The sequence below is a fragment of the Bison bison genome, unplaced genomic scaffold, assembly GCF_000754665.1.
Source record: "Bison bison bison isolate TAMUID 2011002044 unplaced genomic scaffold, Bison_UMD1.0 scf7180017864160, whole genome shotgun sequence".
NCBI lineage: Eukaryota > Metazoa > Chordata > Mammalia > Artiodactyla > Bovidae > Bison > Bison bison.
Window position 1 is genome coordinate 8,366,817 of NW_011494732.1, and position 24,614 is coordinate 8,391,430.

A 24,614-nucleotide genomic window follows, 5' to 3' on the forward strand; every position below is an offset into this window, starting at 1 on the left:
GAAGTCTGAGGCCAGGTGGTCGGCAGCTCATGGGTCTGCCTCCCCTGGAGTTGGGTCAGAGCTCCGCCTCTGACCAGTGCCCCTGACCCGGTCAATTCTCCACTCACAGCCTCAGTCTAGTTGTCTGTAAAGTAGGCGTGATGGCAGCAGCCAGGGCTCAAGGCACCGTGAGGGCTGCGGTGGGAGGGAGCCGGCCATTACAGGCAGTGTATAAGCGGAGGCCACAGGCTGCCGCAGTGGACCTTCAGGGGGGTGGGAGGAGACAAGCATAGTTCGTTCCCAGAGTTCAAAGTCTAGTTTCAGTGGCATCGCTGCAGGTGGACAGGGGGCAGGACAGCCCTTCCTTCTGTGCACTCGGGGGAGGCTGGGGATTGTCCCTGGGGGGTGGTCATCAGAGCCCCTTGGCAGGAAGTGACATCTGGGATGAGCGAAGGTGCTGCTCCTGGAAGACTGGGTAAAGGAGTCCCATGCTGAGGAACGGCAAGTGGGAAGGCCCTCGGGTGGGCATGAGCCAGGAGACTTGGAGGAACAGCCATGCAGCCAGGGGCTGGAGTAGAGGGCAGAAGGAGGGGTGAGGCTGGAAAGGTGACCGGGCTGGGTTGGGCGGCACCTGAGGGAGCACAGTGAGGATGTTAGGTTTCACACTGAGAGCAGTGGGAGCATGTGAAGGATTCAGGGCCAAAGGCGGGTGCGACACTTGCTCAGCAGTGGGAATGGGCTGGAGAAACCCTCTGGGGCTGCCTGTGGTCTTCCGGTGTCTGGGAGGATGTGGCATGATTCTTCTCCTAGAAGACCCTCTTGTCCTGTGGCACCTCCCTCGGGCATCTCTGAGCTCAGGCTGGGGGCTGCTGAGGAAGCAGTATGTTTCCTTAAGTAAACAGTATTACTCACCAGGCATTGCCCTAAACACTTGACCCTCAAGTCCTTCCCATGAGGTCAAGCTTATCGGCCCGTTTGACAGATGGGAAAACCAAGGCCAGGAGAGGCAAAGAAACTCAGGAGCATGCTGCTAAGGAGATCTGAGCCCTGATCCCAACTGGTCCCTACTCCTGAGCCCCCAGCCACACTGCTGAACAGCCCCCCCTCCAGCCATGGGGTGCAGAGCACCAGCTCCTGGCCAGGCCAGGCCTAAGATGTGCCATCCTCGGCAGTTACAAACAAGAAAGATGGATTGATTGCCAATATTTATAAACCATAAAATGGAGAGGTTTCCTATAAGAGCCCAACTTCTGGTTTCTCATACGAATTGGTGGATTTGGCAGTGCTGGGCCAGGCTCACTCGGAGTGCACCCCAGCCTGGCCCCTGCGGAAGGAGAGCCTGACTGGGGTGAGGGGTGGGTCCCAAGGTCAGGGAGCAATTACAGGGGTTGGGATTGGCTACCCTGGAGGGCAGGGCTCTCCTAGGAGCTGGGATCCATTTTCAGTGGAGCGCATCTGGGCAGGCCATGGCCTCAGGGCCAGCCCTTTGCTGTTTCCAGTCTCAGTTTCCCCACATGTCCAGGCCTGGTTTGGCTGAGGGGGTCTCAGAGTCTGGCCAGCTTTGCTCGGTCTGAGGGCTGAGCCTTAGTTTCTCTCATCTGCACTGTGGGAGTATTGATGGACTTCTGTTAATAGTAGGTGCTGTTGAAAAATGCCCTTTTAGGCAGCATCTGTTTGGCACTTGTTATATACTAAGCATTTAACTGTCTGGGCTTCATTTACCCCTCACAGCAGCCCTGTGAGGGGGCTGCAGCAATTGGCCCTATATCACAGATGGGGAAATTGAGTTTAGGAGAGGGGAGGTGACTTGTCCACAGTCACACAGCTCAGAGCATCGGAGACGGGATGGGGAATTGGGCATTTGGGCTGCACCTGGTGCCCAGTGTGTCTCCAGAGTATCTACTGTTATCATGGGTGGCGGAGCTGGTGGTGGTTAGCCAGGGGCCCTACCCGGGTGGGTGAGAGTTGGTAGGGGGAGTGTCTGTTTTGAGTTCTCAGACCTGAAAAGGCTCCCCATGGCCATCATGTCCAGTGCCACCAATTTACAGCTGGGCACATTGAGGCCCGGACTCCCCTGGGTCCCTCTTGCACAGCGTGCCCTGCTGTTGGCCTCTGCTGCTCAGCCCAGAGAAGCCGTTGAGCAAGGAGGTGGGGGATCCTAGGGGACTCGGCCCACAGCCCTGAGCTCCCTCCTGCACTGCCAGCCCTCGTAGCCCCAAGAGGAAGTGGGTCAGTTGGCAGTGGCTGGACCGACTGGTCCTTAGGGTGGCTGGGGGCCATCGGGCAGTGTGGTTCAGAGTCGTTCCCTCCTCTGCTTATGAGCTGTCCTTGGGCAAGTGACAGGGCCTCAGTTTCCTCGTCTGTAAAATGGGGGTGGTCCTGGCACCCATACGTGTCATGAGCTGTGGATCCTGCAGGTGCTGACTGGGTGGGCAGGGGACCTGGGTGGGCAGGGGACCTGGCTGGGAGCAGTCAGTGCTCCTGGCAAGCAGCCTGGACGATGAAGGGGCTGAGAGTCTTGAGCGCAGCCTGGGGGTGAGGGCATTGCCCAACTAGCCCTTCAACCTCCCCTGACTCTGCTGTGCCTGCTTCCCGGGTGGGGAAACTGAGGCCCCAAGATGCAGAAGGAGCCACCGCTGGACCCTGGGGGCCGAGCCCAGAGCCCGTGCCCGAGTGTGGGAAAGAGGAAGCAGAGAGAGAGGGACGTCCGCCGGGGGCCGGCGGTTTCCTCTCGGAGGCAGGAGTGCGAGGAGGAAGAGGAGGGCTGGGCAGGAAGCGGCCATGCAGGCGGGAGGGGCAGCCTCCTGGGGGCTCGGACAGACCTGGGCCCGAGTCCCGTCCCTGCCCTTCTGCACTGTGCGGCCTCGGGAAGGGCACTTGGCCCTCCCTGTGCCTCATTTTCCTCAAGTACAAAGAGCTGAGTGGCGGCACCCACAGCAGGGCGATGGTGAACCAACCGCTGTCCCCGTGGCGGTGAGAGCCGGCCCCATGCAGGGGCTCTCAGCCAGGCTGAGCTGCTGCAGCTGCTACTTGTTACTAGTCATTTTCAGCACGGTGGGCACTGCATTCGACACATCCCATGCAGTCACCACAAACACTGGAAGGCGGAGACAGAGAGGACACTGTCTCTTAAGAGGAAACAGGCATGGAGAGATATAGAGACTTGCCCAAGGCCACACAGCTGGCAGGTGGAAGAGCAGGAATGCAGTCTGCTGTGGGCCTGCCAAAGTCAGGGGCTTGTGTCAACCCCCAAACAGGCACAGAGACCACCCACTATAGCCCAGCAGACCCTTGTGGGCCCAGAGCCCCAATGATCCCCGGGGAGACAGGCATGTAGAAGGCCAGTGCATCCCCAATCCCACCTTCCCAGGAGGACCAGGCGTCAAAGGCTTCTGGGGTGAGATGGGGTTTCTGTCCTCGGTCTGCTGGGGCTGCTGTGACCCAGGTGATTCCCCGTGCCTCTCTGAGCTGTGAAACGGGCAACCAAGGGGCTTGATCCGGGCCTTCCAGGGCTGGTGGGGGAAGGAAGGAAGGGGTGGTGGTAGGCAGGGCTCCCGTGGGGCCCCCAACCGCACACACAGCCGCCCTGTCTGCCCCTTATTGGGGTTTTGTGTAACATCGTTTTTTGAAAAGTACTTTGCCGCTTAGAAGAAACCCCCAACCACGCTGAAACCACGGGCAGATGGTATCGGTGTGCTTCCTTTCAGCTCAAATTCTGTGAATCCCGAGACTGGAAAGTGCCCCTGAATCCATCAGGGGGAGGGTGGCAAATGACAGTCATTTATCATCCCTCCATCCCCTTGCTCCTCGGGCCTGTGGCTGTTGTCAGCTTCTTGGAAGTTGATCTTTGGTTTTCCTTTGTTGGGGCACCGCATGTGGAGACACAGAACTGTGGAGTCTGCGCTGTGGACTTGGTGGCCAGGGGGCAGGGCACATGGACAGGTTTGGGTTCAGATCGTGGCTCTTGCGTCCTTGTTATGTGGCTTTGGGCTGAAAACCTGGCCTGTTTTGGCTTTGGTTTCCCATTTTGAAGAATGGGATGTCAGTCCTGCCCTCGCCGGGTGACCGAGTCAAAACCTGGCTCCTGGAGGGCCTGGCACGAGGTGTGAGGTGTTTCCTTCCTGAGGGGCAGTGGAAGGGACTTCCTGCGTGGGAAGTCACAGACCCTCGAGCTGGGTCCCCAGAGGCCCTCCCTGGGATAGGCCACCACCTGGCTGCCACTCCCAGTGGCCCTAACTGGGCAAAGCGGACAGCACGGACAGCCAGTTGGGCCTGCTGGAAATCCCCCACCCACTTCTTTGTGAATGGAAAAGGAAACCAAAATGCACACCAGAGATCTCTGCATTCTGAGCGCTGGCCCTCACTGGGGGTGGGGGCGGGGTGGCTTCCTTCCCCGAGGCAGGAGGGGCCGCCTCAGCTTCCTTTCTGGGGCACACACCCCTTTTTCTCTCTCCCCTCCGAGCTGGGGTGGAGGCCACCGTTGCCCTTGGGCCGTGGACCCCACTGACTGCTCAGTCTCTGGAACCGATGGATGACGGCGGATAGGGGTGGGGGCCAGCACAGCAAGATCTAGCCTCCGGGTCCTCCCTCCCTGTGTCTGCACCCCCTCCTTCCTGGGCCGGACGCAAATCCTGACTGCGGCCCAGTCTGAAGTCCACAGCACGGCAGAGAGAACCTCTCTCCAGGGAACCATCTGGAACGGGAGGACAGACCGTGGTGTCTCTTTTCAGATCTGCATGTAATCTAGGAAACTGTCTACCTTACCGAGGGCCCCCACGTTTGAGTTCCTGGTGTTTCTGGTTTTGTTTTAAAGCTCAGGGCAGAAATGATAGAACAGTCACCGAAAGACCACCCATGATCCAACTACCCAGAGAAAACGAGCATTTCAATCCCAGTCAATGTCTCTGTCCTCTCTTGTATTTCTTTCTCCAACTTTTCCCCCAAATTGCAGCTCCATCAGCATTCGCTAATTCTTCATTCAGTAGTTAATAGAGGGAGCTCCTTCTGTGTGCCCAGCACGCTGGAAATGGGCAGAAACTTTTGGACAAAACCCCAAGCCCTTGTGGGACTAACACATTCATTCTACATTTTTTTTCTCACTTAACATGTGTTGAATATTTTTATGTTTTCTTAAGAAATTTTTAAGAATGTCTTAATGGCTGCACAATATTTCATTTACATAGGCCATGATATATTTATCTGTGATTATCCAGACTCCTGTTTCAACCATTTCTAATTTTTTTGCTCAAGTAGATACCCTTGTGACAAACGTCTTGTACATCAATCTTGCTGCCCATCTCTGATTACTTCCTTAGGCTACATTCCTAGAGGGGAAGTGCTGGCTGGAAGGCGTCATGAGCGCTTCTCATGTGTTTTCGCTTAAAGCTTTATTGAGATATAGTTTACAGATTATAAAATTAACCTGTTTAAAAGGGTACAGTGGTTTTTAGTATATATACAGGGTTGTACATCTGTCTCCATGGTTTACAGGCCACTTTCTCATCTCACCACCACTCATCTCAAAAAGAGACCTTGTAGCCATCAGCAATCACTCCTCATCCCTCCCCTCCCCCGGCCCCAGGTAGCCACTCATCTCCTCTGTCTCCCTAGATTGGCTTAGTCTCTTCTTTTCATGTACACAGAACCAGTGTGTGGTCTTTCATGACTGTCTTCTTTCACTCAGCATCATGTGTTCAAGGCTTGTCCATGTTGGAGCTCGTGTCAGTATTTTGTTCCTTTTTATTGCCCACTGATTTCCCATTGTATGGCTAGATGGCATTTTGTATGTCCATTTCTCAGTGGATGGACATGAGGTTGTCTTCACTTTCGGGTGATTATGAAAAGTGCTGCTGCAGACATTTGTGAGTTAAGTTTTCGTGTGGACGCGTTTCTTTTTTTTTCCCTGGGTATGTACCTAGGAGTAGAATTGTTGGATCAAATGTAACTCCCTTTAAACATTTTGAGGAGCTGCTAAACTGTTTTCCAGACTACTGCACCATTTTATATTCCCACCAGTAATGTATGAAGGTTCTAACTTCTTCACATCCTCACCAACACTTTTTATTATAGCTGTTTTTGATTGTAGCCATCCTACAATGGTTTTGAATAGTTGAATGGTTTTGATTTACATTTCCCTGATGGCTAATGAGGTTGAGCATCTTTTCATGTGCTCAGGAGCTATTTCTAATGTTTCTGATACATCCTTTCCAAAGAGCCTTCTGGAAAAGCCATACTCATTTAAATATCTTCAAATAGTGGTGCTTACATTGGGTATTACTTTAAAAATGTTTGCCAACTACCAGGTGAAGTGGTTATCTTGTCCTGATTATGAATAGAATGGGCCATTTCTCTTTTTAAAGAACTTTGAGATACACTTCACATGACATAAAATTCACCATGTTAAAGTACAATTCGTTGTTTTTAGCATATCACTGTGTATGCAGCCATCATCACTGTCTCATTCCAGAACATTGCACCACCTTGTTTCATCACCTCACTCAGAAACCCAGTACCTGTTAGCATTGGTCCCCAGCCCTTAGCAGCCATTAATCCTGCTTTCTGTCCCTGCGAATTTTGACTGTCTCTTATGTTTCTTGGCCGTAGACATTTTCTGTGACTTACAGACCATTAACTCTCTGTGTGCCTCTCTTGCACTGCCTGCCTCTTCCCCGCTAACCTGCAGGAGCTCTGTACATGGATCCTGGTGCTCTGTCACACACTGCAAATATTTCCTTTGCTATTTGACTTTTCAACTGGTTCTGAGTTTCTCAGCCTATGAAGGTTTTTAAGTCTGGGCAGTGACATATGGTTGATTTTTTTCCTTCATGATTTTGTCCTTTGCTTTTTCTGCTTAGGGCTGGGATGAGATAATTACTCAGGTTCTTTTATTCCAGTTTTGTCTCGGTTTTATGTTTCACATTTAATTATTTAATCCAACTGGCTTTTATTCTTTGTGGCTGGTGCAATTTCCTGTTGTTCTTTGGTGTCAGTGAGGTGCTGTGTGTAAAGGCATATCACTGAACAGGGGCTAAGGATAATGACAAGAACTCTTGGCAGACTGAGCTGGGAAGGGTGGAGACTGTGGCCTCAGTGGGCCCCGCCGACTCTGGGGCTCCTGGCTGGCGCCCTGGTTCCCCGTCAGCCTGGCCTGAGGCTCTGCTCAGCTGACTCTGAGCCTCCACGGCAGCCCTACAGCCCCCTTGAGCTCCAGAGGTCCTCGCTTTCACCTCTTTTTCTGAATCATCATTCTTCGAAGGCAGGCGGTAGCCACCGTCCGGGGCTTTTGGGGATCTTGGTGGTGACGAGCCCCCCTCCCTCCACTGCACGCCCCTATCGGAGGCCAGTGACAGAGGTTATTTGTTGTTGCTTAACCACATCTTTTTCCACCCTCGCTGGGTGTAGAGCTGACAGGGGCCCCAGGGTGCAGCTGAGGGCTGTGCTGCTGGGGTAAGGGGCTTCCCCCACCTGGCTGGCTCCACCATAGGGCTGGGAGGCAGGCACAGCGCAAAAGGCCCTGGGGGGTGGCCAGCCAGCTCTGGGTCCCCTCTGCTTTCCCCCCAAGAACACAGAGCACACCCTCCCATGCAGTGGGAAGACCTGGGGCAGTGGCTGGTTGCACGCCAGGCGGGACCCTCCTGCTCGGGGCCTGGGTGGGTGGTGGGGCCTCTGGGAGTCACGGCTTCCCTTTTTGTCTGGGGGCTGACACAGCCTAGTGTTCCAGGCCCGGGTGTCCTGGCCTTGTGGTGGCCAGAGGGGCACCGCATGAGGAAGGCAATGTCGGTGTGAAGGTGGGTGGGGACAGGGTGCGGGGCTCTTGCGGCTCTGCAGCCACATAGGGCAGGGAGGAAAACTGGCGGGATGCTCGGAGCAGGAAGTGGTCGCTCAACGCGTGAGCTGGTGGCAGCTGGTTTGCGGCCGGCAAGGGGCAGGGTGCAGGGGGCTTCTGACGGGGCCCCCAGTGGGCCCAGGCCTAGGTGCCGGCTCAGTATTCCCAGAGACCCTGCTCTGTCCTCCAGCAGGAAACTGACAGAGGGGAGCTGACGCAGGCTAGCCACTGAGCAGCTCCACATTCTGGAAAGTGGTTGGTTCTACTCTGCTGGAAGTTTTGGCCAGGAGTGGTGCCCTGTGCAGAGGAAAGGTACAGCCCGCAGCCTGGCTTGTGACGGTGTGAAGCTGGCCTCTCTGTTCCCACCTCTGCAAGGCCCCATCCCAGGATTGGCCTCCCCAGGCCAGGTCATGGGTGGACCGCTGTCACCCTGAGGGGGAGGCAAGGCGAGGTCAGCTGATGAGATGCCCATAGGTCCATAAGCACCTTGGTTCCCTAGTGCATCCACGCCCATGAGGGGGTGTGGGGAGGGTGACTTCCAGGAGTGGTCTCTCTTCAGCCACAGGCCACTCCCTCCCAATCCTGGGTGGTTCCCCAAGGCTAGCCTAAGAGTAGAAGTGCATGCTCATCTCCACACTTGGCCACTCAGTATGAAGCTGGACAGCCGCATCTCAGGGTTTGGATGGCTGTCAGGGGGATCCAAGACTGGTTCTGTGAATATTGGGGGTTGGGGAGCTCTCTCTGTCCACGGGCATCTCTGTCTCTGGGAGGCAGGTTACTCCAGCATCTGAGAGGGGCTTTGTGTCCCTGTCACTGTGATTCTGTGTGTGGGGTGGTCTCCATCTCTCTGAAAGGGGGCTTTATGTCTGTGTCACTGTGAGTCTGCATTTCTGACATGTGGAGGGGACCTTGCAGGCTTGCAGGGGAGCTCATTGCAGGTGGGGCTTTAGGGAAGCCCCCAGCCCACGCTTCCTGCTTAGACGGTAAAGCATCTGCCTACAATGCGGGAGACCCGGGTTCAATCCCTGGGTCGGGAAGATCTCCTGGAGAAGGAAATGGTAACCCACTCCAGTATTCTTGCCTGGAAAATCCCATGGACCAAGAAGCCTGGTAGGCTACCGGCCATGGGGTCACAAAGAGTCGGACACGACTGAGCGACTTTCACTTTCCAGCCCATGTCTCTCTCAACACGTCTAGCTAGTTACCCCTTCTACAGGGCCTTCTTGGGGCCTCTCCGGGTCCAGAAGTAGAGGGGGCACAGGCCCCCACAATCATGCTTGGTCACTAAGGGTGTGATCTGGGGGTGCCACCTGCCCAGGGGAGGGAGGCGAAATGATGGGGACTCTGGGCAGGGGGGACATCTCCCTCTGTCAGTGCCGGCTCGGGAAGAGCTCAGTCTCTGGCACTGGTGGGCTCTCACTTGGCAGAAAGGGGAAGCTGACTTGATCTTTGTGGCTTTTATAGAAGCATCTCCCGTCCCTTTCCTGCTCTCTTATGGGGAGACGGAAGCTTGAGACAACAGGGCCAGACCAAGGAGGAGACCTGGGAGACTCCTGTGTACTCCAGGCAACTGACAGGTTGCACATACAGAAGCCCTGGGCATGTGCCTCATCACCATCTCCATTTTACAGACGAGGAAACAAAAGCACAGAGAAGTGATTTGCTCAGGGTCACATGGAGAAAAAGTAGCTGGAAGCAAGCATTCAAAGGGTGTGTGTGTGTCCGTGTGTCCCCCAGGTTGGGGGCAGAGGAAGGAAATGACCTGTGCCCTATAGTTCAGCTAAACATTTGTTGAGCTCATTGCTTTCAGTTTGCCCCCAAGGGAGCAGGGGAACAAGGGGGTGAGATAACTCGCCACACCTCCACATCTGCCTCTGCTTCCCAGACATCTGAGGGCTGGGGCCCCAGGCATCTACCCTCACCCATTGATCTGACAGACTCTCTCTCGACCTCCTCCAGGCTGGATCTGGTGCTGGGCCCCAGCTGGAAACAAGGCTTGGTGCCCTGTCCCCACCCCCAGAGGAACTCCCAGTCAGATGGTGGGGGCAGCGGCACCATCAGGAAATTATGGCCTGGTCTGATAAGCCCCGTGCCGCGGGAGAGGCACAGGAGTTGCACTGACCACAATGTAGCGATCAGAGAAGGCTCCCTGAAGGAGAGAAGGTTTTCTCTCCTGAGACCAGCAGTTTAGATCAGGTCTGGTGGTGTGTGAGCTGGATGGCAGCGGTGCTGTGGGCTCGGGGACTACATAGACAAGGGTCTGAGCCCCAGCTCCACTTGGCTGCTCTCCATGGCTGGGGATAACTGAATTTTGCTGGTCAGGGCTCCCATTCCTCCATCTGTATCGTCGTCTTGACCCGTGTTCCATGAGGCGTCCAGGGCCTTCCTCTCAGCCAGGGCTCTCCCTGAGCTGGCTCAAGGCCCTGGAGGCCCAACCTGTGTCCTCCATCCTTGCCTCCCTGAGTCCCTGCCATTCCCCTAGAGTCCTCGAGAGGGTGGGGGTCTGCGTTGGGGGCCGTATCCTGTGCCTACAGATCCCAACACACGTGATACTTGGCAGACAAGGGGCCTGTGATGAATATTTGTTGAGGACTAAAGTTGAACATCTACAACCTCCCAGCCCTGTGCTCAATCCTGGGGATGTGACAAGACCAGGTTCCCCATATCCACATTTCACAGGTGGATAAGGCAGTGGAGGAAGTGAAGTGAAGGGGGTTCTGGGATGGTGACTCTGTGTGTCTGGATTCAGTGGTCAGAGAAGGCCTTCCCGAGGCAGCAATCCTTGAGCTGAGACCTGAGTCCAAGAAGAGCCAGATCTGTAAAGATGCAGGGAACCTGCCTTTCAGCCAGAGAGAACAGCAGGTGCAAAGGCCCCGAGGTGGGAGTGTGCTTGGTACATTGAAGGCAGAGTGGAGGCCAGTGTGGCGGAACAGGGTGAAAAACAGGGTAGGTGAGGTTAAGGAGGTAACAGGAACGAGGTCCAGCAGTATCTCACGGGCCACGGTGAGGACCAGCAAGGTGGGGCCTACAGGTTTTTTAAAAAAAATATTTAACTGTATGAGCTCTTAGTTGCAGTGTATGGGATCTAGTTCCCTAACCAGAATCAAACCCAGGCCCTCTGATTGGAAGCATGGAATCCTAGTCCTGGAGCAACAGGGAAGTCCCTTTTTAAAAATTTTCTCTATTTATGCAGGCCGTCAGTGCCCAGTCATAGTAACAGCACATGGGGTATTTGATGGTCTTCAGAGCCAGCATGTGAGTTACTTGGTTGCAGCCATGTGGGATCTAGTTGCTAGACCAGGGATCTCTCCACCTGGGCCCTCTGCATTGGGAGTGCAGAATGTTAGCCACTGACCACCAGGGAAGTCTCCACAAGAGTTTTAGAGCAGAGGAGGGGGATGAGAAGTTGTTGGATTCGGGATGTGTCTGGGAGGAGCGCTAACAGGACTGTTGGACAACAAACTCAGTTTTCATGCCACCCGTCCCATCTCTCAGGGTTCAAGATGTCACCTTTTTGTGATGCCTCACCTTAGTGGGGCTCCCTGTGACCGCCCCTGCTTTGCTCGCAGGAGCTGCTTATGACTAGAATCCAGAGCCCTCTCCCCCATCCCCCTACGAACTGCTGAGAACTGGAATCCAGGCCAGCTCGTTCTCAAGCCCTTGCCCCCAGGGCCCAGCACTGTGTGTTCTGTGGGGTGGGCTGTATCCCCTGCCCTCCCCATCTCTTGTGCCTGGGGAGGGGGTGTGGCTCCTTGCCCAGCATCTGAAAATGCTGTTTCAGATGCACCCAGGATAAACATGGATCCCAGGCTGACCTCCAAAGGATCGAGGCCCACTGGCTGTAATGTAGGAGGCTCTCTTAGCCTTGGCTGCTCATTTGTGAAGTCGGGAATAAAACACCAGCCATGCGTGGGCTCCTGGGGGGGGGCGTCAGGGGAGGCGCCCACCATGTTCCTCCAACAAGACAAGTGGCTCAGAGCAGGATGCTCTCAGAGATGATGTCAGGGTTGCCTTCACCCTGGAGCGGTGACCTTCCAATTTCCTTGGTCCTGGTACCTCCATTCCTCAAGATGATGCTCTTTTCTGCAATATTTCCAATTTCTGGAAATGATGCAGACCTGTGAATTCAACAGTTCAAATGTCCTGGATGGACAGACCAGGCCCCAGTGCCTGGCACACAGGAGGTGCTCATTAAAGGGTGGAGTGAGGGGGCCTGTTAGTGCTGTTTCTTGCCACAGACAATTCCCCTGCCGTCTTGTGGATGTGGCTGCACTTACTGGTCCCTGGCTGTTGGCTCCTGGCATACTCTTGGCTTCCGGTGTCTTTTTCTTCCCCCTTCTCCACTCTGCAGAGCACTCAGCAAACATTTAAAGCCGGTGACTGTGCCCTGTGGAAGGCACGAGATGGGAAGGGAGCAGGGAGGCTGCCTCGGGCTCACGGACTCAGTGTGTATGGACAGCCATGAAAGCTGAAAGTTTCCTCAGGAGAGCGGTTTGCTTCTGAGCAGACCAGGTATTCCTAAGACTGACTTCCCAAGACCCTGTGCTCATCCCCGCCCTGTGACATCCCCTGAGACCTTTCCATATCCTCCCCCCCTTGCCCCCACAGTGCCCATACACATGGTACTGCCACATTTTCTTGGAGGGTAGAGGGGCACCATTAGCCCACTTTACAGTAGTGGAGACTGAGGCCAGGAGAGGCAAGTCAGTTGTCCATGGAGGGTGAGGCAGAGTTGGGACTGAAGGCCAGGAACGTTTAATTCCAAAAACTCAGGATGGGGAGGCTGCTTGCAGTGGTTGTGCAGACCCAACAGGGGTTTCTGAGCTGGACACTTGGTGGCCACTGGGTGGGGAACACATGGGTTCAGGTTTCTCTGCTCCAACTCTTCTCGGACATGACTGAAGTCCGAGCAGACGCAGCAGCAGCAGCAGCTCTTCTCAGAGCCTTTAATGGCTGCTGCGCACGGGATCCATGCATAAGTGGCTGCCTTTTCTTGGAGAATGCCTCTTTGCACTGGCTGCTGGGAAGCTCAGATACAAATCTGTGGCAAGTTAAACTCAGGTCTGTGTTCTAGTGGTTGTCTGCATTCCCATTCTGGGTATCCCTGGAATCTGAAAGAGGACATTTTCTCTTTTTTTAAGACTGTTTGTATACAATTCAGTTCAGTTGCCAGGCCTTGATTCCAGCTTGTGCTTCTTCCAGCCCAGTGTTTCTCATGATGTACTCTGCATATAAGTTAAATAAGCAGGATACAATATTATAGGATACAATAAGAGGTGATTAAGCCTTTCTCAGAATGATGTTTCATCCATTTGTTCATCCATTGGTCCAAGCAGCATCCGTTCTGGGCTCTTGCCTGAGGAGAGGGAACTCAGTTATCCATGACTTAGGTTCAGTCGCTCAGTTTTGTCCAACTCTTTGCAACCCCATGAATCGCAGCATGTCAGGCCTCCCTGTCCATCACCAACTCCCAGAGTTTACTCAAACTCATGTCCATTGAGTTGGTGATGCCACCCAACCATCTCATCCTCTGTCATCCCCTTCTCCTGCCTTCAATCTTTCCCAGCATCAGGGTCTTTTCAAATGAGTCAGTTCTTTGCATCAGGTGTCCAAAGTATTGGAGTTTCAGCTTCAGCATCAGTCCTTCCAATGAATATTCAGGACTGATTTCCTTTAGGATGGACTGGTTGGATCTCCTTGCAGTCCAAGGGACTCTCAAGAGTCTTCTCCAACACCACAGTTCAAAAGCATCAATTCTTTAGCGCTCAGCTTTCTTTATAGTCCAACTTTCACATCCATACATGACTATTGGAAAAACCATAGCCTTAATTAGATGGACCTTTGTTGGCAAAGTAATGTCTCTGCTTTTTAATATGCTTTCTAGGTTGGTTGTAACTTTCCTTCCAAGGAGCAAGCATCTTTTAATTTCATGGCTGCAGTCACCATCTGAGTGATTTTGGAGCCCAAGAAAATAAAGTCTGTCACTGTTTCTCCATCTATTTCCCATGAAGTGATGGGACCAGATGCCATGATCTTAGTTTTCTGAATGGATCTAGAATTTCCTCCAAGCCTTTGTTTTCAGGCCCCCAGCAAAGACCCACTGTTCTCTGCCTGGAGGTCAGCAGGATCTTGCTTACAGTCTGCCTATCACCAAAGAGGACACTGAGGTTGCAGTCACTGCCATGCCCAAGATTCCACATGTAGGTGGTGGAGCTGGGGCTTGTCCCATCTTGGCTCCAGGCCATGGGGCTGCTAACTCGAGGGCGTTGAGTGCTGTGGCAGAGGAATGGGACTTGAACCTTGACCTTCAGCTGTATATTGCGTCCTACCTCCTGTCCCACGGTTGCTCTTTACAGGAGAGGAGTGAGGGTCCTAAAGCCCTGGGAGAGAGAAGACTGCTCAGAGGCTGGTGTGGGTCTCTCCTGGTTTTCCCTAGAAGAATAAAGACCCCTAGAGTGGGTGGAGTAAGGCCACTGTGAGGATACTGCATGCCCACACCCTGGGGTGCCCTGTGCCAGGGTCTTTGCTGTTTGGATGTTGTCTCCACCCATGCCCGCCCGCCCCCCTCCCCCCCCATTTCCCCATGTAAGAGACGGGTTAAGAGCTGGGTCTGGCCCAACTGGCTGGCTGGCTTCTGCCCAAGTATTTAATGTGAGTGCCAGACTCACACAGGCAGCTGCCCACCTCCACAGCCCCACCTCAGAATAAACTGATTACTTCAGCCCCACGGGGACCCCTGCACAGCATGCGTGCCTGTGCCTCCCTACCTCAGGGCTTTGGCCCAGGACCTCTCAGCACCTGCGAGACTCACTCACTGCCTGCACACCCATGTGTCCTGGCCCCTATCGTGTCCTGCCCATTGGGTATCTGTCCCCTTCTAGGGCAGAAGCTGGGTGATATACTGTATGTACTTTGTCCCTGCTGGGATCCTGTGAGTGTGAACGAGGATGGGGCATAGCAGAGTGCAAGCGGGCGCCTTGGAGCACTCTGGATGGCCGTGCACGCCCAAGCGCAGGGAGTGGCAGCAGGCTGAGGGGAAAGCAAGGCCTCCAGAGAGGCCAGATGTTTCCAGTCACAGCTTTCATTCCCTCCAGCCAGATTCGAGGCCCAAACGCCGCCCCCCCACCCCCTGCCATGGGAGAAATTGCTCCTCCAATCTGGGCGGAGTCTCTGCCCCCTCCCCGCCAACCCCACCAGGGAGCACGGTAGGTAGGTGGACACTGGGGGAGCTGGGTACAGCCCCTAGCTCAGCCTCTAGAGTTTATGACTCGGCCAAAGAATGCATGTTGGGCTCAGCCAGCAGGCGGAGGGGAACTGGGCCAAATTTTACCTTCGCCTGTGCAGCCAGGGTTGGCCGCCGTGGCTGAAGAGGGGGAATCCTTTCTTCACCACTGCCTGTCAGGTCAGCAGTTGCTCAGCTGCTGGGGGTGGAGCTGGCACTGAGAGCTCCACATTCAGAGTGAAACCCATGGCGCCGCCAGTTAATCTTGGCACTAGCGCTGGGGGCAGGGCCCAGGGAGGAACTGAAAAGGAGACAAGGCCCATTCCCTTCTTGGCCTGGTCTACTTCCTCCCGGTGATTCTGTGGATCCAGAGCCAGGCAGGGCCAACCACACATGCAGGCGCAGGAACAAACCCTCTGTACTATTCTGTAGCCAGGAAATAGACATGGAGAGGCTGGCTGGCTGAGAGTGCTGCTGGGGGTATGGGGGCCCTGCTTCCCTGTGCTCTGTCTGGCATGTCCAGTGTCCATGCGGGAGCTGGGTGGGGCTCCCTGGCTGAGGAACTGGGTAGTAGGGGACATACAAGAGGACCTGGAAGGGTGATAATGCCCTGGCTGGTGGTCACTTAGGGTGGGATTTACTAGTTGTGTAGCTTCTCAGAGTGCATTCCCACCGTTCTCCATCCCAGACTGCTGTGTCCAACCACCAGGGCAGGACTGGCAGCTCCAAGACCTGCTGGGTGTGGGCCTGGACCAGGAAGAGCCTCTCTCCTAACAGGCTGCCCAGTCTTGCACTCACCATCCTTCTGCCAGAATCCTGGCACCTGTTTATCTGAAGCTCAGTTGAATGTATGGCTTTGGGATGGACTCTGGCACCACTCTGGCATACCCGTCTGGGCACAGGCTGGATGCTGTGCCTAGAACTCACCTTTGTCTCTGCCTCGTCTCCTCCTCCTCACCCGGTGCTGGCTTGACGGTGTGTGCATGCGCGCATAACTAGTTGTGTCCAACTCTTGCAACCTCATGGCCTGTATGTAGCCCAATAGGCTCTAAAAAATTTCCCGGCAAGAATATTGGAGCGGGTTGCCATTTTCTTCTCCAGGGGATCTTCCTGACCCAGAGTTGAAACCCAAGGTCTCTTGCATCTCCTGCATTGGCAAGTAGGTTCTCTACCAACCGAGCCACCAGGGAAGCCCTGGTTTGGTGGGGATTGTGGTTATTTTCAGGCACACCTCACTGTCTCTTAAAACAGCTGCTGAACAGAAGAGGGCACAGTTGGGTCTTGGCTGCCCCTTCCCCACATCTTATCTTCCTCAGGCCTCTGCTGAAAGCCACCATTGATCATGTCATGACTCTAGGGAAACAATCTTAGCCATTTTATCACAGGAGGAAGTGGAGGGGTGCTCTCCCTTCTGAGAAAGTGATGAGAGCTCCTGGGCCCTGGGAACAGACATCTGTAGGGTCAGCCAGGTTCAGTCAGGACCCTTTTGATGACTAAGGAGTAGGGGGTCATCTCCCACCCATTTGAACCCCATGTGTGTTGAATGTCATGCAAGACTTCTGGGGCCTGCAGTTCTCTGGTTGGCTGTAACTAGGGCCAGCCTTGCCAGGCTGTGTTCCTTTGGGCACACTGGCAAAACAGCCCCAAGAGCCCATAGCTAAGCTACTCTGCCAACTCCCACCATGCCACCTCACCTGCGCCTCCTCCTGAGACTTGGAGGCAGAACAGAGTAGTCAGGTGAATGCTTTGAATGGGGGTTCACAACCAGATCTCTGCTTCCTCAGGCAAATTACTATCTCCAAAATTTGAGTTTCTTCTTTTTAAGATGTGGTGATAATATCTGCTTCCTGGGCTGCTGTTGGGCTGGGAGAGGTCCGTCCTGGTGGGGAGCCAGTGGAGGGGAGGAGAGGAGGTAAAGCCAATGTGAAAGGCCTGGGCCCTCGGCATGGTCAGCCAGCACCACAGAGGAAACTTGGGTTGGGATACCCTCACCTTCCCTTTCTGGGTTTGCTGTGATGAGGTGATCAGCAGCGATTGTGACTGGCCAGAAGAATGGGTTGGGGGGTTTGCTCCACCAGTGGGAAGAGAAACAGGTGTCAGCCAGCAAATGGGTCAGAGCTAGAATGTCCACAGGTCAAGGTGAAGCAAAGACTGGCCCTCAGGCCCCGTTGGGTGCTGGGGAACTCAGTGTCTATGTCTGGGTGGGGGAGATAGTGCTGTAGTTACAGGCAGAGGATCCCCTGGGGAGACTGCAGAGAAGAGCAGAGGCCTGGGTGGGTGAAGGGCCATCAGGGACAGGCCCTGAATGTCTGCATTGGTCTCCTAGAGCTCAAAGTCCAAGCTACAAGCAGCCTGCTCCAGTATCCAGGAGATCCGGCGATGCACACGTCTTGAGATGCCTGACAACCTGTACACCTTTGTGCTAAAGGTGAGTGGCAGCTTTCCACACATGTGGGGAACAGACACAGACCTCAGGAATTGCACACAGCTGTCCCTTCCTTCCTGCCAGGTGAAGGACCGGACAGACATCATCTTTGAGGTGGGAGATGAACAGCAGCTGAATTCATGGATGGCTGAGCTCCGGGCATGCACAGGCCAAGGGTGAGACCCAAGGGCTCCATCTTGACACAGCTTTTCCTGCTATTCCTGAGCTACCCAGTCCTTAACCCCCATCTTCTCTTGCAGACTCGAGACCACAGACCCAGAGCCGCACTTTCCCTCAGCCACAGAACCTGGCACGGCTGACTCTCCAAGGGGAAGCACAGATTCCTTGAACCAAGGTGAGGGGTCAGGGCCTCTGTCCTCCAGCACATCGGGACCCAGCCAGCCCAGGGCATAAAGCGCCCACAGAGGGTCATCATCACCCATCTCCTTCTCTACCAGGTGGTTCTCCTGGGGTGCTGCTGGATCCAGCCTGCCAGAAAACAGATCACTTCCTGTCCTGCTACCCCTGGTTCCACGGTCCCATCTCCCGGGTGAAGGCGGCTCAGCTGGTCCAGCTGCAAGGTCCTGATGCTCACGGAGTGTTCCTGGTGCGGCAGAGCGAGACGCGGCGCGGGGAGTATGTGCTCACGTTCAATTTCCAGGGCATCGCCAAGGTACGGGGCAAGGCGGCTGGGGCTGCACCCTGGCCAAATTAAAGGCCCCGAGGGGCCAGGGCCTGAGCCTACCTTTCTTCCTTTCCTGTAGCACCTGCGCCTGTCGCTGACCGAGCGGGGCCAGTGCCGAGTGCAGCACCTCCACTTTCCCTCGGTCGTGGACATGCTCCACCACTTCCAGCGCTCGCCCATCCCCCTCGAGTGCGGGGCTGCCTGTGACGTCCGGCTGTCCAGCTACGTGGTCGTCGTCTCCCAGCCACCAGGTGTGACCCTGATGCCCCTTGATAAAGGGGGTGGGGACCAAGACCTCCTGTTGTGTCCTTCCAGCACCTGCCTCCGCCCTGATAAGACTGACAGTGTGGTCTCTCTCTCGGTCACTTGTCCCCCAGGTTCCTCCAACACTGTTCTGTTCCCTTTCTCCCTCTCTCGCTGGGATTCAGAGCTGGGCCTTCCCCACCTTAGCACTTCTGGCTGTCCACGGGGGCTTGGCCCAGAGGGTCTTCCAGGCCGATCCTCTCCCCCAGAGCAGATCTTCCACCTGGTGCCTTCGCCCGAGGAACTGGCCAACAGCCTGCGGCACCTGGACCCCGAGCCCGCCAGTCGAGCCCGGGACTCAGACTATGAAATGGACTCCTCCTCCCGGAGCCGCCTACGGGCCATAGACAATCAGTATACGCCTCTCTGATGGGCCTCACGCTGCCCGGGGGAGCACAAGGAAGCAGAGATGCGAACTTGTGAATGTAACTTTCTTTCCTTCCTTCCAGAGAGAGATTCAAGGGACACTTTAACTGCTCATTCCAGTTTGGATGTGACCCTTCTATTAGGCCTGTTAAAGGGCCTCCTATAAGTTCCATTCTTACCTGGCTTTCTCCTTATTGTTTACAGTTGTAGTTCTTGTTCGAGGATGTCACTAGGACCAGGCCCCATCACTCCTGAGAGGTGGCGGGCGGAGGGGGAGGGCCGGAGTCGGCAGTGGAAACTTGTTCTCTTTTTCACTGACACTGTCTGTCCCAACTGACAGACTTTCTACTTGGGGAGGGGGCCCATCAGGAAGCCCAAAACACTAACAAGCCCTGGATTCTCCTGTGGTTTTTCCCACTCTAGCTTCAGTCCATGCGGTAGGTCTGCTGTACCCAAGCCACAGGTGACCATACCTATCCTGCTTCAACTTTCAGCTTTAGGACAAAAGTTCTGGCAGATGGACAAAAGTTCTGGCAGATGGACAAGCTAAAGGTCAAAAATGATTTTAAACATTTTTACCTCAGATTAATTTTTCAAAGAAATCAGGTTTCAAAATTAAACCATTGCTTATTTCATTGCACTGTTTAATATCCATGCAATTTTTATAGTCAGAGACAGCTATGCAAACCTACTGACCAGGTTCCTGGTTCAAGCCAGTATGCCTGGCTTCCTTGTCTGTTACATTGTCAGGACAGTCACCTGTTGCTGAGGAGACACTGTCCTTCCTAAATGTAGAGAACTGAAGTGTGTCACTCTTTCAAGGAAATTCCAAGCAATTATTGAAAGAGGAGGGTGGCCAGGAACAGTTCCACCCTGGTGCCTTATGAAAAAAACTGAATTCTGGTTTACAGTAGCTTTATGGTGAGAGTTAAACTGAGGCGAGGGAGGGGCAAGGAAGAAAAGGGCTGCTGGGCCCTTTCTAGTAAATCTTTCACCAACAGGGCTGGCTTAGAGCCTCCAAGCCTCTAAAGGCTTATTAAATTATTCTACAAGGTTTTAGGCTCATTCTTAAGCCAAAATGGAAGCTAGGAAGCTGGTGCCACAGCTAATGAGAAACTCCTTTAATAGCCCACAATCGGTGTTCTGTTCCAGCAGTGACCACTGCTTCATCTAAGACTATGTGTGCATGGATACACAGGCACCCATAACCTCTACCATCCCCAGAGGTCCTGCAGTCGAATCTCCATCTGTACTTGCCTTTCACAAGTGACACAATTCATAGGGGGCTAGCTCCTCCCACAACTTTCATGCAGAGGCTCAGAAACAAGGGAGGCAGTGACCCAGCGAGTCAGCTGCTTCTGGTGCCAGCAGAGCCATTCAGTATAGCTGCCAGGCTCACCCAAGTGGCTTCTAGGAAACTGGGAGTTTTATTAGCACAGCTTAACATTTACAGATATATCAATCAAAGGCTAAAATTAAACCTTGGCCTAGACTGACTACTGCCTGCCTTATCTGGGGTGAGGGGTGTGTCTGTTCCAGCCATTCTCTGTACTGCAGGAGGTCAGACTTTAGGAGGGGCAGGGAGGTAAGCAGCCACCTCGCTTCACTACTTTTAAAACCAACACTCCTGGCAGTCCAGTGGTTAGGACTCTGGACTTCCACTGCTGGGTGCACGGGTTCAATCTCTTGTTAGGGAACTAAGATCCCTCAAAAAATGTATATAAAACTAACACTCCTGGGTGGTTTCACAGATGGTAATGCATATCCAACCCTGATCTATGGTTGTGGTCCATTTCTAAGGGCCACATTTTCTACACATCAAGCATTACTGAGTAATGAATGCTAAGCAAAGCGCAGACCAGGAGGGTAAACGTAGAGATATGACACCTATAAGCCTGGGGCACTCATTTCCTAACAGCCTCTCAACATACAAGTCTCAGGTAGTGCCAAGAGGCTAGCCAGGCCCAGCAAGCTCACAGCTCTGACTGACTGGCTGCAAAGTACGAGCTCAGAATCCGTGACATAGTCACCCACTTCCAGACAGCTTCAGTGTAAAGTGTTCAAGAAAAACATTTGTTGACTAAATGTGTCTGAGTTACCCGGACAGTTCAAATACATTCCAACAAAAAGGCCCCTTGTGGCCTAGGAAGAAGTGACACTAAGCCAATGCCTTTCCTTTCTGCTAGAGCAGGTTGAGCTGGAGAAAGGGGGAGCAGTGGGGCCCAGGGCGTGCTGCCCTCACAGGCAGTGAGGCAGCAACCTTGATAGCTGCAGCCAGCCCACCGCAGTCAGAGCACGTTCCACCACCCTCTTTCCAGCCCCAATGTGACCACTGCTGCCGGCAAGAGACCACGCCGGCAGCCTCTGCTGAGAGCCAGGCTCTGAGTGCCAAACGGACACTGAGTTATCACCAGCCTTTTGGTTATCTCTAATGACAGATGATGACAAGGATGGCCTGACTGCTCCCAGCACCATCACTTCCTTTACCTGACGTTAATGAACTTTTACAAACTAACAGTCACCAGCACCAAAGAATTAAGTCAACTAACCTGCCTTGAATTTTAGACCAGCAATCCATATGGCTTTATCTGGCATAAATCTTCTGCCTTTGATCATTTCTGGACCGTGTAGGAAAAAGGAATAGCAAATCATTAAAATCTTAAGCCAGAGAACACTATTTTTACATAACAGTTTCTTAACCTAAAATCAAGGCCTTGAACTCTTCCCTAAGGGTTGCCTGAGATTCCTTCATGCTGTTATTCAGGGCTAAGTTTGTGGGCTGAGTGCTAACATCTCCTACAAGCTAGAGGAACTTGATAGTTGATTATCCACTGCCTCTTAACAAGGACACATCTGACACCCAGTGTTTAGCTGGAATAAACAGCACATTGTGATGACAACACAGAATGGATTCATCTTGTATCATTATAGGCAGAAGGTCTATTTGGCAAATTTTTATGTATTGTTTATGTACTGTATAAGTAACTTATTCTTGAATACAAATTTTGCTATAATGTACAAATTGCTACATGTGAATTAAAACAAAGGTTTTGGAATCTTGATTAGTTAACTGCAGTATTTAAAGGTTCTATTATGACTACACTCTCTGAAAAATAGGTATTTTTCCAGTTTATCCTCCTCCCACAAAACCAAGACACCTAACAAATGCTTAGGGTTTATCTTGTGCATTGCTGCATCCTTTCAGCCCTCTGGATTCCTTTATTACAACTGTGAGTGTGTGTCTCCTGCCCCCTACTGGTAAAACACAGATGCCTGAATCAGGACAACCTCTGACTTATCTGGGTTCCGGAGATATTAAAAAGGAAGCTTACAGAATCAACGTCAGGCTGAGGACGGGGACCTTCGGTGCTGCCCAACTCTGGCCAGCCTTCCTCCTTCTGAAGCAGACCTCTAGCCACCACAGAGAACATCTCTCAGTCTTGTCTTTTTTCTAGAGATACCTTGAACCAGAACTAAAGGTGAAGAAGAAAAATCATTTGACAGCTAACCTTCAAGGGTATTAAGAAAGCAGTCAGCCCTCCTGCCCTGATACTCAGTATCCTATAATGGAAATAGCTCATACAAACACACATTAACTTGGTATCAGTTTTTAAAACTTTTTTTATTTTTTAATTTTTTTTAAGTTTTTATTTTATATTATCTACAAAGTAAAAGTTTTTCCCTTAACTTAAAAGTTGAACCACTGCAGACAGTGATTACTTCATCAAACTTGATTTATAAATAATAATCCGTCAGTTTGACGGTAAGAATTTACTGAACCTTTGTCAAGTTTAGTAAAAGGGTGTTCCAAGTCTTGATTTTTTTTTTTTTTAGCGGTAATAGCAGCAAGAATCACTCTTGTTACTTCTTTTGCTAGCTGATGTGTTGTTCATGACTTTCAAGGGTCATTAAAAAATAAATAACTTCCAGTTTCAGCAAGCAGAGCTGGGGTACTTGCGGGACTTGGAAACAGCATATGGAATTATGGAACAGCCCACAAGTTCCTAAATGCCTCTACTCGGTCCAAATATCTTCCACTGCAAGTGAACTGTTAGCATTCCTATTGGATGTTACAAGAAATCAACATATATTTTTTCAAAACAAAATAATGAAATTCTAGTTTTCTGTGCTTCCAGTTGGTAGAAGCAGTAGAAGGGAGGAGGGAATTTGGCCTTTCGGTTCCTCCAGGGCAGCCTTACAACTGCTGTTGGTGGTGGGCTTGTACTGTAAAAAAGAAAAGTGAATATTTAAACAGAAAACTGGCAACACTTGCACATTAGCCTAGTGTTTCTGCAGCACATGACTGTAAGCTATCCTTGTGCTAGCTGAACAAGACTCAAAATTTAATTCACTCTGTACCCTCCCAACCCCCCAGCATCTGTACCAAAATGGGGAGAGGTAGGTGGGTGGGTAGAAACAGACCAGTCAGACATAAAACCATTTCAGATAAAACTCCCAGAAGAGTTGTTGTTCATGGGGTACAAAAAAGGCCTTAACATATCCCCTCCCCAAATAATAGCCAAGCACCAGTGCTGCTTTCAGAGTAACAGGTTAGACTGTGAAATCTCGCCATGGCCGCTGCCATCAAGTACTAGCGCACAATCACAGGCATTCTCTTCCTGTCAGGGCATAGACTGGAGCTAATTCTATACTCAAAACCAATCCATACACAGCACTTTCTCATCAGTAGTAGTCTCCAGAGCTACAGTCAAACTCTGCCATGGTGGTAACCCCCCACATGCCAGACTGTTGGGACTCAGGAAGGAAAACACTGCCCTGTCCAGCCTAGCATAACAAGGAAGGCCAACTGAGTCCTAAGCATGCATCAGCTACACAGAATGCTGCTGCTGCTTCTCATCAAGCCAGATCCTATATACCATCAGAACACACACAGCCTAGGCTCCCGGAAGCCTCAGGTCCTGACACTGAACTGATCATCACAGTCCCTACTGTGCACACTCTGACGGGTCTTGCTAGTTCTCGGATGCGGGGCTTGAAGCGCTGGCCCTGCCTGCCATTCGACCTGTGCGAGCAGAATGCTTTGGGGTGCCCGGCGGCCCCTGCACACACACGCCTCACCTGAAGGGTGCGTCATATAAGGGAAATGCGCTGTTGTCGAGACTGGAATGGGCTGTAGTGCACTTTGAGCGAGGGCGGCCTGGGGACCGCCGGGTGGCTGTGTCGTCATTAGCATCATTGGCGCATGGGCAGTTGGATGAGAAGGAACCATTCCTGACTGTACATGAGCCTGAAACAGAGAGCTCTTTTACGCATACAGGCAACATCTCCAGCTTAAACAACATGTCAACTGTGTTCCTTTCACTGGGTTGGGGCTCTCAGGAAAGGGCAACAGTGGGCCCTCAGGGCCCTTTCTTTTCTCTGGGGACATTTCCTACTGGATCCATTAGTTGACCTATAGACATGCTTCACCTTTTGGCAGATTCTGCAAGGCTGAGGGGGCAGGCACCCAACGAGCCTTGGTAACAGTCAGGGCTGCCATGTCCTAGGCTTCAGCATTTCTGATGACTGGATTCTATGTATGGGGCAAGGTCTTCACAAAGGTAAGAAGATCCCTGATCCAAGCGCAGCTTTTTCAAACTAATAGGAGGCTACATGCAATGATGCTTCTAGACTCTGGCTTCCATGTGGGGCCTGAATTATCCCTTTCAGGTAAGAAAGCAGATTATTACATTGTAAGTGGGAACTGTTAACTCCTGTTCTATATTCTCTTTGCTCCTCCCCTGCTTCTCGCCTGCTCACCAGCACACCTCAGTGAAGAATGAGTCAAGGCAGTGAGAAACTCTCAGGC

The 24,614-nt window shown here is 52.8% G+C and overlaps 2 protein-coding genes across 2 annotated transcripts in view; one reads left to right on the forward strand and one right to left on the reverse strand.

Annotated features, from left to right (window-relative positions):
- Nucleotides 1–21,867, forward strand: part of SH2B3 (SH2B adaptor protein 3) — a 27,787-nt gene extending 5,920 nt beyond the window's left edge. The window contains exons 3-8 of the mRNA XM_010841429.1: nt 17,353–17,454; nt 17,536–17,627; nt 17,712–17,806; nt 17,910–18,124; nt 18,216–18,387; nt 18,514–21,867. Of these exons, the coding sequence (XP_010839731.1) occupies nt 17,353–17,454; nt 17,536–17,627; nt 17,712–17,806; nt 17,910–18,124; nt 18,216–18,387; nt 18,514–18,809 (972 nt within the window). The 3' untranslated portion in view covers nt 18,810–21,867. The remainder of the gene's footprint in view (nt 1–17,352; nt 17,455–17,535; nt 17,628–17,711; nt 17,807–17,909; nt 18,125–18,215; nt 18,388–18,513) is intronic.
- A 535-nt stretch (nt 21,868–22,402) lies between these two features.
- ATXN2 (ataxin 2) overlaps nt 22,403–24,614 on the reverse strand; it is a 120,024-nt gene continuing 117,812 nt past the window's right edge. The window contains exons 25-26 of the mRNA XM_010841430.1: nt 23,885–24,053; nt 22,403–23,029 (exon numbers count right to left, since the gene is read on the reverse strand). Of these exons, the coding sequence (XP_010839732.1) occupies nt 23,001–23,029; nt 23,885–24,053 (198 nt within the window). The 3' untranslated portion in view covers nt 22,403–23,000. The remainder of the gene's footprint in view (nt 23,030–23,884; nt 24,054–24,614) is intronic.